A 13287-nucleotide genomic window follows, 5' to 3' on the forward strand; every position below is an offset into this window, starting at 1 on the left:
AAGAAAGCAGCAAGGCAGTGCTGAAGGCCCCCAGGCCAGCTCCATAGTTAGCTGCTAGGTTGAAAGTCAGTTATAATTTCTTTCTGTTATTCTACATCACTTTGAGTTATACATTATTGTACATACCCTCTGGTAGACCCTTTCAAAGCAACTGAATAACAAAGATACTTTAATTTTCTTGTTTAAGTTCTGGGAAATACAAGATAATTTCTCATTTTGAGTTGGTAATGATGGTCCCCAAACTAGTGATGGAATAGCAGGAATAGATTTGTGGAAACTGTTCTAGAGATCTGTACTGTAAGGAATGGTGGATCAGTGAAAACTTCCTTTCTACATCTGTATTATCCTTTATACTGAGCATGTTTTATACCTGTGCCTAACTCCTGTGATGCAGGAATGATTTTTGTTTCCAAATGCCCTGGTTCATGGGGAACTTTTTCTTTCTTCTATCAGTGAAGACATATAAAATAGAACTTATCTTCTTCTGTAGATAGGAATTAATTTAATAAGAGACATCTCCTCTGTGTATAGGAGCATACTACAATGTAGAAGAAACACTTGCAAATGTGGGTTTGAGGGTGCTACAGTCAAAAGCGAAGTAGATTGTCTCAGATGTATTGCCTCTCCATCACTCCATAACACTGACATAGCCCAGTCACAAAGGCGTGTACATGAGAGGTTGAACAATGCATGTGAACAGTCTCCTGAGCATTTTATTTCACTCCTTGCATTTGTCCTTCAGGAATTTCCCACTCTATCATGATATCAACTTGAAAATTTCCTAATAAAGAAGGTAGAACTCGTAGACAAGGAAAAATTTCAAAATTATTGCTCTTTTTAGAGTCATACATCTCATATTTCCGTGGGGAATTTACCAAATTTTAGCATCACAGTCTTTGGAAAAAGTCATATGTATTATGAGGATTCCTATTTTGAGGCAGCCCTTAACTAAGGGGATGTAATTATCATTCTGTAACATTTCAGATGAGAAGCTGCATTTGACCAAACTGTACCACTCACAAACAAAGGCCACTTTTCTATTAATTAAAAGCAGCTGATGACCAGTTTATGAGAAAAAAAAAAAATTCAGACATATTCTCATGTCACACAATCATGTTTATACCTTGTTTTATTTTAATGTGAACTCACAAGTGTTAATGTATAAGGGCAAGGACTGCCAAACATAATTCACAAGAACAGGATTCTCTTCAAAATAGAAATCCATATAGTGCACTGGGAAAATGCCCCTGCATACATTGCCTAATTTAAATTAATGTGTGGCTTTGGTAATGATTTGAAGAAGCTGCTCTACTCTCTTTTCTGTTTTGTGTTAGAGTGGAACAAAGATAAAGTACTGCATGAGAAAAGTAGCTCAAGAAAGGCTATGATTAATGAACAGAAAAACACAAATAGGGTCACCTGCTTTTTAAGAATGAACAGTCACAAGCTCTTTAGGGCAGCAAACCCCCATGATACTGTTGTTAGAAAAGTTCTCCTTTAAGTAGACAAGCATAGCACCTTAGCTTATCTTTTTAATGAAAAGGAAGTCATCAAAAGGGAAGTAGGCAAAAACCTGACGTTCATCATGCTTGATGCTCTGAAGGTTCCTCAGGCAGAAAAGGCAAAATAAAGCTGCCCTGAATTCAGAATTTGCTGCCCTTGCCAAACCCAAAGAAGTCTTACTATATTACACAGTAATAGCTACTTGAGGTCTCTTCAGTTTCAGCCACGCAAAAGAGGGGAGACAGCAGGTCACTCCCCAGCCTCTCCTTGCAAAAGGATAATGCAGTAGCCATGATACTACTGAAAGAAGTAGGCATGAGTGTGGCATTCTTTAACTGGAAAGAGTTCCACGGATAATAAGGGAAACAACTACGCAGAAACAACTATGCAAAAGAATAACAAAAGACAATTTTTCTGGCACCTCCCTGAGAAACGAATAAATAAAAGTAAAAAGGCTGAATGCCTCAGCTTTTATTTATTTGTTGTAACAAATCAGGCACCAGTGATGGTAGGAGACTCACCCTGTAGGATAAGCTCTGCTCTGTTCTTTTTGTAGCCTCTCCAAAGCAATCCAGGACTGCAGCCCTACTCTAAACACCAGCAGCTCCCCACAGAGCAGGAGTGCTGCTTTAGGAGTGCAGAATCAGCAAAAGGGCTCCCCTGCCATTTCCCTCCATGTCCCTCCTCTTTGCTGATAGTATGACAGGAGAAGGAGGTGCCTCTAGAGAAATGCAGACATTCTCAGTATCAGTACATTTATATTTAACTCTGTAACAGACACACAAAGCTACTCTAACTTGGCATAATGTGACTTTTTTATACATGAAGGCAGCAGCAATTAACCTGACATGCTTTGCGTAAATCCTCCAAATCCTGTTTATTTCTTACCTAAGTAAATGAACCATTGATCCAAGGAGAAGCTGCTTTGCTCCAGACACCTTTATCTCCTGACCCTTTTAGTGTCCTATGAAAAATAAGTAGTTGTGATAGGTCTGATTTAAGAATTAGCTCTTGAGCAACATGGTGAGTTGTGACGTGGTTGTCTCCTGCAAGAATTGGCCATTTTACTTTTATTTTCTCCCACTCTTATTTCTGGAGGAACTGCGATAGGAGAATGACACCAGTTTGTCACCAAACTCCAAACTCCATACTCACCTCCTCTGGCTGCGCTCTTTTAAATTCCTACAATCTCTTTGTGAAATGGCAAAGTCCCGAAGATCTGTATGTTGTTCAGTTTTTCCACAGTTCAGTAAAATGAAACTCTTCGTAGCTCACATTTGTAACTGATCTGGACACACACTTGCTAGGGAGAATTTGGGCAAAGCACGAACTGTGGTCCAGGGTGGTCAGGTTTTATCTGCTGTTTTTAGTTATCAAGCTTAAGACAACACAATCAAGCCTATTGATTGACTAGTTGGGTACTTACTTGTGGTTTTAACATGCAAAACCCGTATAACAATTATGGAAATTAGAAAAAATATAGCACTGAAAAAATTATTCATTCAGAATGAGAATTGTACTTGAACTATCCTCCACAATCATCAGTTAGTTAATTTGTCCCAATATTTATAGTTCATCATTTCAACTGCCAAAACTGGCAACCACCAGGATTGTTGTCTCAATTAAGGACAGTAAACAGATTGTCCCATTTTTTTTAATGAAAAAATCTAAAATGTAATACTTCACAGTTTAACATGTTTATTCATTTAAACGAGCTAAAAAATAGTGGTGTGACATCTGCTTGAGAGACACTGGTACCTAACATTTTGGCTGTCTCCCCACCAATTTGATTGTGATTAAGGGGGAATAAAAGGGTGAGTAGAGGATTCTGTCAATTAAATGAATTGATGAACTACAAGCAAAATATTTTTTTCACTCTTGGGAAAGTGTAGAAATACACCTACAAAAATGCATTACAGAAAACTAAGAGGATGATGGGGAAAAGTACTCCAAAATATCTCCATTGGCTCTTTCAGGGAAAAATATTGTAAGCATAAGATCACAGACGATCTTTGCCAGTTTATTCATCTCATGGCTTCATTTCCCAAAGTACAGGTATAATCCACTATAAAATCTTTTAAGAAGCAGTTCCAACATCACATTTCCGCTGTCTTACTGATGTGCCATATTGTTACTTTCTCAGTCATAAGCACCACTAATTATTATGCTACTGTAAGTAACACTTAAAATGCAATCAAGGTCTGTAGTATCCTGTGTGTTGGCACCCTAACTTGCCTACTCTGCTTTTCAAGTACGGTCCTTTACAGAGAACTGTCCTAAATGCATTTGGCCTTTACCAACTGGCTCAGTTGTGCCTTACAGGCAAAATCCCATATCAGTTATCACTCTTCTGGGAGCTGCTAGCAACATTTTCCTTCTTGAAAGGGTAGCACTCAAAACCTGGCCTTGGTAGCAATTTTCATGGAAACGGTATGAACAGTTTTGCAGGGCTTTCACTGAGTTTTTCTTTAGGACAGTTTAGCAGAATTGTCTAAAAACTGTTTTCAAAAACAACTTTTAGGTCAACCACTCCAGAGGACACCTAAGCAAACAGATGAGCAAACTGCTCACGCTGTGGCTATCTGCAGTTACGTGCTCTGGCATAACATCACAGTCTACACGTTGTCCCTGCTACAGCTGGCTCATGCATGGATGGAGCTATGACTGATTCTGAACCACATGATGTCTGTATGATATGCAACAGTGAACTTTAACTTAAGCGTTCTTCAAGAAAAGTTTAAATGTATCTCTAGAGTCTACTAGGGAAATGCTTAACATGCCTACTAAACTTCCAGTAAAATATATTTATAGACTCTAGGTAGTAGAGCTAAAGCCTTTCCTTGGCAATGTTCAGTAGAAGCACTAGTAAAACTACTATATTGAGGCTTCTGCCCTGAGATGGTCTACATGCTGCTTTGGCTTTTGTAGGATCAAAGAGAAAAGGAAAACCGCCAAGGAAAGATTTACTGAGCAGAATCACTGCTGGAAGACTGTTATGCCTTCCTAGCCAGAGATTCTTCCAGACAGGACATGTGTTCCCACCATAGCACAAGGACTCAGTATAGGCATCTCCTCCACCCTAGAGGTGAATATCCTTGAGAAAACCTGCCTCCTTAAGCCAGGTTTGCCATGTAAAGAATTTGATCAGCAATCCTTCTCTGAAACAAGTGTTCAAAAGTATTACTTTTATAATAAAGTCAATTTGTCTGAAGGGATGGAACCACATGGATAAACCATGCCTGAAGAAAGCCTTGCTCTATTGGTATTGGGTAGCCTGCCAAAGGAAGCTCTCTGTGTTGTCTTTTAAGTATTCATAGGCCACATTTAATTTTAATATGAGCTTAGGAGCTAGAACTGCCTAAAATAATCCAGATATTCTAAAACTGATATTACTGCTCACTTTTGAACACTGTGCTGTTTTGATTGCTTTAATGCCCTTTCAAATGTATATATATATAATTCAGTGTGCTCAACATTAATAAGAGAACCAAAATAGTAAAAAACTCTTTATTAATAAAATAGACACTGAACAACACATACAAAGATAGATGACCCAAACCCCAAGAGGCATGTCTCAATCTCAGATATAATTAAGAGCAAATTAAACCACATGTCCCAGTAGAAATCATTGTACTGATAAGAAAAGAAGTGTATTGGCTGCAATATTTACCATGTATTTCTAAGTACACTGAAGTCTATCCAGTTTACCTAAGCAAAAAGAAATATTCCTGTTACGTGAGAACATCCTTCCAGTACATGAAGGGAGCCTACAAGAAAGATGGAGAGGGACTTTTTACAACAGCATGTAGTGACAACACAAGAAGGAATCAATTCAAACTAAAAGAGAGCAGGTTTAGATTGACATTAGGAAAAAGTTCTTTATTCTGAGGGTGGTGAGACACTGGAACAGGTTGCCCAGAGAAGTTGTGGATGCCCCATCCCTGGAAATGTTCAAGGCTGGGCTGGATGGGACTTGGAGCAACCTGGTCTAGGTCAGGTCAGGTGTCCCTGTCCATGGCAGTGGGGTTGGAACTAGATGAACTTTAAGGTCCTTCCAAGACAAACCATTCTATGATTCTATGATCCATTCTACAAGTCTATGATCTTTCATGCAAATGATAATGCCTAATCTAAACAAAGCAAACACACTGCAAACTATGGCACTTGTGGGCAATACGGACTCATAAGCCACACATCAGGGAAGTTGCTAGAATCACAATATATATGTCCTTTAGTTTTTGTCTGATTCATAATTATGGGAAATGCAATATTCCTGTTCTAGGAACTTCATAAATTTGACAGTAAGAATTGCTTGCTTCTTATTGTAACTGATTCAGAGAACACGTTAAAAGACAGCCCGTGGGAAGAGAGTAACTACACATCTTAGGCCACGCATCACCCAGAGAGCTGTATGCAGACATTAAGAAAGCAATTCTTCCAGCATCTTATAGAACAAGAAAATTGCTAATGCAAATTAACAGGAAAGGTCTGCAGCTTCTGTGACATGTGGTGGGGCACTGGTGAAGTGAAAGGCGTCACATCCGAGCAGACAGCTCGTGATACGCTTTTCCCTTCACTGAAAGTTGGGCCACATGTCAGATAATGTTTCACCATAAATTCAGCATGTTGCTATGCATGTGGTCATGTGTGCAAGTAGCATCAGACTATAAGTCTGCATGCATATATGTTAGGGTTTTGTGTCTGTAACAGTCATAATTAGAAAATGAGAAATATTTGCACATACATGTTTCTCTTTCATATTCTTCTTGGAAGACTGTTGTACTCTCAGTTTTTAGAGGAATTGTATTGCATTGCATAAAGCGAATGAGGAGTATGACAGATAAGAAAAGAATCCTTAGAGACTCATAATGTATATGCTCACAGTTACTGTATGGTTTAAAAATTAACTGTATTGATCTAAGTTTCTTAAGTGGTGATAATGGGACTGTGTCAATTTAAAAGAAATATATTTTCCACTATAATATTTGCTGTGATTTGTATCCCTTTGTCTTCAAAATCACTGCAAGAAATCTTAGTCAGGTATCTCAGGAACAAGACAGTAAATACCTCAGTTGCAATTAAACCTAACATTCAGCCCTGAACTTGGTATCAAAGGTAAAGTGAAGCTAGTTTGCTAATACAACTTAAGAATTATGAAAACTTTTCAGGAAGTCAGTCTGCCTAACTTCCTTGTCACATTCAGCACCAATGGCTCTAAGCTTTTCTTGATATCAAACTGAATCTGAACAAGACAATGACTGACCACATGTTTAAAGGAATCAAAGCTGAACCTTTACATCCACAAGCTTAGTTATATGCCAAACTTGAAGCAGAACAGGATAAAGCCAGAATTTTAAAGATTCCTGCGGCTGCTCTGACATACCAACTCCTTCAAGCTACTTGTGGCTATTAAAGGGATCAGAAATGTTATCTACAGTGCATATGAAAGGCGAATATGAAAGGTACTTTGCAAAAACAGAGGCATCTCATGGAGCCAAGATTTACCCAATTATTAGTACACCTGGAAAAAAAAGTGCTTTCTTATTATGTACAACTTCTCACATTAATTAGACGATTAAAATGATTGTATATTTGGAAAAGAATGGATTTTTACAACATGCCCCAACAAGTAAAGCCAATTGATACCACAGCCATCAGGAAGAGTATAATTAAAATACAATTTTGACTTTATATTAATAATAGACCAATATACTAATTAAAACCAATATCAACTGAACTTTCTATTTACACTAGTTCAGACAGCACAGGAGGCAAAGAACTGTGTTTCAGAAGCATATGTGAATGTTAGAGCTTCTGTCATCCAGGTGCCATTTCTAACAGAACACATGTGTGCCGAACAGTTGGCAAAAGAATGAAAAAGATTACTGCAGATATATGGGCACACAGAATCTGGGATTACATAAAATTAAGTCCATATGAAGGTGACAGACTGCTCCTAAAAGGAATTTTTTCCCCCTACAATTTCTTCCATCTTCATGCACGCGCGTGTACACACATGCCCAAGAAAGATTAAAAGGGAAAGGGAGGATGAGGGGAGTTTGATATATTTTAAATAAAAGATTTTTTATTTGGTAATTCTGCTTTCTTTTGGAAAAGGAAACTAATTTGGTTATTAGGAAGCTTTGATTCCTCAGGTTGGTCAAGGCAGACACTTCTGTGAAGTCAGCATCAATACCCATGATAGTAATAGCACCTGTCTTTTGACATCAAAGTTCTCTGCCTGAGACAAAAATAATGTAAACAATAAATTTCGTGTATTGTACTGTTGGTCCTGGCCTTGGTGTTAATCAAATACACTTGGCCAAGCATAAGTGTTCTTATTTTGGAGATCTGGAATGTAAAAGGGACTGATGTATTGCAAAACTTTCTTATGAATTTGGACTGTAAGAAATGGTATCATTTACTGTCTCTCAGTGAAGAGGCTGCGTGTTCCTATGAAGTCTTATTGAAGCTGAAGAAATCTTGATGATAGATTCATTGCATCTGCTAGTTTTCATCTGGATCCAGATCAAGGTCAACTTCGTTGGAAATGTTAAGATAAAAGAAAGCATAGAAAGCCAACAAAAATACCAGTATAGCTGCAAGGACAAGGGCAACTTCCTGTAGAAATAAAAGAAAAAGAAAAAGAAAAACAAAACTTGTTAGAAGTAATATCATATTTTCAGAGTAATCAGGAATAAATATTACTTCTATAATGCACATCGCAATAACGTCAGATATATATAACTGCAAAAGGCATTTATGCTTTAATGATTTCTTTTTTGTGATTATCATTTCAAGTATTATAAAATCCATTCACTTAATAAAGATTTTGGTGAGTCTGTTATACTGCCAGAAAGAGGATATTTGGCTTAAAAATCTTGAGTCTGACCTAGAAATAGAGCTTTATATCCTTTTATTATGCTATTCCTTCTTTTTTAAAAGACAGAATTCACAAACCACAGTTTTGAATACAAATTTAAGTTATGAATTTACACTGTGAATTTTGATGTTTTCTAGCAATATGTTACTGCTTTTTGCCAACAAATTTGTAATTTTTTAATGAAGCAAACACAGTATGGTGGAAGTCAATGAAAATTGCTACCTCTACCTCCCAACCTCCTGGCATGCATTACAATATGAAGCTACAAAATCCTTCAGAATTGGATGAAACTTTTCTTCCTCTCTGCAATAAGGCAAAAAGCACAACAATTTGCACTTGCACTTGCCTCTCTTCCCATAAAATATTGCAACTTGCTGCATCTTCCTTAATTAACATAAAAGAGTCTTCCAAAGTATACATGATTTATAGCAGCTTTCAGAAGCAGAAAAATGTTTTTGTACTACACATCATACTCATTATGTGACTGCCTATCATCTCCAAGGCTGGACTCTGTTAAGCTCCGACTTTAGATCTCATAATAAATCATAGTATGATCATCTCTTTTATAACACTACTTCTTTCAAAGTCAAACTATTTCACATTTTTAAGATTTTATTTTTTCTGTAAGGCACAGCAACTTTACAATAGTTCAGATTTTCCTTATCATCATGATGTATTTTTAAAATTGTGCACTGAGATTCTCCAAAGGAACATGTTAGTTTGTGCCTCCAAACCCCATTTTCCCTTTACAAATAGAAGCAACAACCTCTGCTTCAAATCTCTGCTTCATGTTAAGGTATAAAACAACTACATCAGAACAATTCTGCTGTATACTTTAAAGAAGAGAAGAAAAACAGTTCAGTGACTTTATAACAACTAATCTAAATTGGTACAGAACATGAGACATCAAACCTACCCTGCGCCAGTGGGACTGAAAGGAGATGCCTACGCCTCACCCAGACAGTAAGACACTGTTTACCATGCAAGGACAGAATCTGACCCTCTGGTGTAAGATTCACTGTGTCCTCTAGGAAAGACCAGGTGAATTCTTCCCAAAAATGCCCATTTCTCCCCTTAGACTAGAAAGAGAGCGTAGATGCTACCTCTATTGTGCACTGTAGAATGAATCCTATCCACTGTCTCTAGGTTGGTGGTGGCTTTGTGACCAGCTTTGTTTGTCCACTGCCATGAAGGAGTTAAAACTGTGCATTTCATTTTTTAAAGTCTAGCCCATAATCTGGCATTTTTCTATAGAACAGCATTTCATTTGCATTTACATGAATGCATTATATAGTTTATCAGAATGTTGGATCAATAATTCAACATATGCCACCTAATAAATTTTGAAATACTACTGCCTAGTTGGCTTATGTTCTATAGGAGCATAATCCTTGTTCTTTAGAAACCTTTGCTTTACATTTTATATGGATGATTAATTGAGATGTACTTTAAATTTGTTTTACCTCATTAAAATTGCTTCTGTATATTTGCTGAGGCTGTTGGCTACAGATTTCAACTACATTTTCCTCTTAGAATTGCATCATCCTCTGAACTTCATCCTCCTGATTTCATATGATTTGATTAAAAAAGAAAGAAAAAAGAAAGTACATCTAATTCACTAATATATTAAAGGAAAGTGATTTTTGCTTTGTTGCAGTTGCAACACGTCAGTATCTCACAAAAGGGCATGGCAGCATCAGACAGGTTTCATTTATTTCCTTGTATCCACAGCTGTGCTCCCAGACCCATCTGGCCACACAGCTACTAATCTTAAGAGGATGTAATAAACAAGTGACATACAACTGCAAGCTCCATCTGCTCAGGAGAGTGGACAACAAAACCGCACAATGCAGGCACCGCTCACACTTGACACAGAAAGCAAATTCATTCCAGTATTAAAAAGTTTTTTCCCTTGTTTGGATGCCATGCTTGACATGCTTTCTGCTTTACAATAGGTTCACCTTTCCCCTCCCTTCTCCCCAGTCTCTCTTATGAAATGCTGTGGTAGCAGCAGTAAGATTTTGAGGAATCTCTGCATTAAAGATTTGTTTCAAAGGAAGTGGAATTGGGAAAAATTCATGAGTTTTATTCTCAGGCTGCCGAGTAACTGCTTGATGGGAGCAGTTCTTTAATTCCTCTGCCTAAGTTTTACAATGAATAACACTGCAATAACAATACTACTTTCCTTACACAGCCATTAGGAACTGGGTGGCTGGATCAGTATTTATTATCCCTGGGAATAAATAGCCTTATTGAAACTCCAGGTTTCAGAATTATGCAAGAACCTTAATTTTTAGTTACTGAAAAAGGTAGAGTAATAAAAATCTCAAATAAATGGCCTAACAAACTATACCTGGCTCTCAGCTAGGGACACATAGTCTCTTAGGAATTGCATCCATTTTATGAACTTTTATAAACATAAATTTTGCAAGGTAAATAGCAAATGCGAGGCTACACTACTATACTGTACTTGCAACAACAGTATATCTTGTCATTTTAATTTGTTTTATACTTATCAGACTTTGCTATTTGTATCTTAAGTCATGCATAGAAATGAAATGTTAAAATACTCTCCTCTTGGCATATATAGCTCCCTTTCTCTTGTACTTTATGGATCATCCCCATCATCCCTCTGCAAAATCCATTTACTCAGAGGATTTCACCATGAATAATTAAAGAATATAGAAAAAGTCTTATAGAAATAAACTTAAAATGATCACATGGCTTTTTCTCCTTTTTTTTTTTCCTTCTTTTATATCATGGTACAAACCACTAGGAAACAACATCCCTGCTCTCAAATCCCGAAATACGGTCAAAGAAGCCTTTAAAAAGGAACAGAATTTTCTATTATATTCTCTTATATTTAGAATAATGTCTGCAGAATCCTACTGATTTCAGCTCGGTTAAGTTTTTCAGAAACTTTTCATACAGGAAACACATGCCGTTACAGCACAATGTTGATTTAATTCTCCTTTTATTTTTTGTCAGCTTTACATCTCTCATGCCAAAATACTTGGATAATGTCCTCAAATTCACCCTGATAGAGCAAGTGGCAGAGCTGGGATCTAAACAAGATTAATCGGGAGATAGGGTGAGGAAAAAATGTTGGCTACAATAATATATATGGTTACATATATATGTTTACAGCATATAACTATATACAAATCTGGACACCAGGGCAGCATCGTATCCTACACATATAGAGAAATATCATACTTTCAGGAAATTTTAGGGTGTTTTTACATATTTTTTATTGTCCTCCAGAGAGAATCGTATCTTTTTTACCTGAAAGCAGCTTAAAATTAGGTGAAAGAGTACCATAAATTGCTCTCTTTGAAATGCTAAACTATCCCTATCTCTTTCTGAAAAGAGATGAAAGAAAACCATGCTGACCAAGGATACCTGTAGAAATAAAACAAACATATATGGGCTTGACAGTCAATCTTTTTATCTCATATAATTTTTAACTGAAGACTTTATCTGGACACTCACTGCGACTATTTTTTAGAGTTTCACCAAAATTGTATTTAAAAATGAATGCTTACTTCCCTAATGCTGGACATTCTACAGTTAACAGAAGGTAACAAAAGTAACTTATTAACTTTTACCTGCACTTATGTTATAATTTTTTACTGTAAAAATTTGATATGGAAGAAAGATCATTATTGTCTCAAATAATGAGAAAGAGGTACTACTATTACAGAGTCATCTAAAAGGTTTGGCCTTTCACCCACAAAGCAGCAGGATTTGTTTTAATATAGCTAAATGCAAAATAATATATACAGGTAGCAAAGATATAGATAGTGCTTGCAAAGTGGAGTACTCTGCCTCAAAAAAAGCTATGACTCTTAAAAAGGCCTTTGGATCTCAGGGGTAACTACTCCCTCAGTGTGATCTCTGGATGTCCAAAGGCAGAGGGATTTCCAGTAGGGAGATGATTGGTATTTATTTTATCATAGAGAAGAAAGAGAGGTAGTTTGGTTACCGCATATAACTATATATACAGGTATTTAAGTAAGGTCCTTCACAGAGTGGAGTCCTTTTATCCTGTTTACAAGAACCTCTCAAGGTCCATCTGCAGTTAGATAAGCTCAGTTTTGAAAAAATATGCCATTTCCTAGGAACAAGAACGATTGAACATTCCAGTTAACTCTTGGGGTATGGACTTCCATAGCTATGAGTCTTTTATCATCAGATCTCTCTCAAAAAAATACATTTTTATTAAGCAACTGGAAAGAATACTTCAACTTGGCCTTATGTGAAAAGGAGGTCCTGGCTGCCAACCTTGGAGTTGGTGAACACAGCGCTCCTGGCTGCCCCTCTCTTTCAGGGCCCTGGGAAGACTGGGATTATTTACACTGTCAGTGCTATATTCTAAACCCCTGAAGTATCAGGTTATTATGTAATGACACTTCCTACTTAGCTAATCAGACTTTTCCATTTGAAGTGTTACCTAGACTGATTATAAGCAGAGACATAAGTAGGCCTGAGAAAGATGGACTATTGCTTCTGGAGGGTACAGAAAATCCTCCTGAGCTCTTGCTTGGTGTATCTTGTTCACATGCTCAAACCACTGTGATTAATGCATTTATACGTCAGGCCAGGGTCTGATTTTCTTCTCTTTTAACATGTTGTTTCCCCTCCCTTTCATTTCAAGGTCAGGGATCAAAGCCTGACTACTGGGATCACTGGGAATACCATACTGTATTCATGGGTGGCACATTAAGATGCTCTGCACCTTGTGAGGCACATAAGCTGGTTTGAAGACCCAGTGTTTTGGCCATTACAAAGTGCTCAGACTTGTAGAAAGTATTTGGATGAAATTTTATGATCTGTAACATACAGAAGTCCAGATCAAATGATCTAATAGTCTCTTGTGGACTTAATTTTTGCAAATTTAT

General features: G+C 37.1%; 1 protein-coding gene across 3 annotated transcripts in view; it reads right to left on the reverse strand.

The window, feature by feature from the left end:
• Positions 1-5579: 5579 nt before the first annotated feature.
• TRIQK (triple QxxK/R motif containing) overlaps positions 5580-13287 on the reverse strand; it is a 60173-nt gene continuing 52465 nt past the window's right edge. For all 3 annotated transcript variants that reach the window (XM_027892516.1, XM_027892514.1, XM_027892515.1), the window contains exon 4: positions 5580-8124. In XM_027892516.1, the coding sequence (XP_027748317.1) occupies positions 8011-8124 (114 nt within the window). In that variant the 3' untranslated portion in view covers positions 5580-8010. The remainder of the gene's footprint in view (positions 8125-13287) is intronic.

This window comes from Empidonax traillii, unplaced genomic scaffold (assembly GCF_003031625.1).
Source record: "Empidonax traillii isolate 1590-97213 ecotype Southwest subspecies unplaced genomic scaffold, ASM303162v1 scaffold355:size2308892, whole genome shotgun sequence".
Classification (NCBI taxonomy): domain Eukaryota; kingdom Metazoa; phylum Chordata; class Aves; order Passeriformes; family Tyrannidae; genus Empidonax; species Empidonax traillii.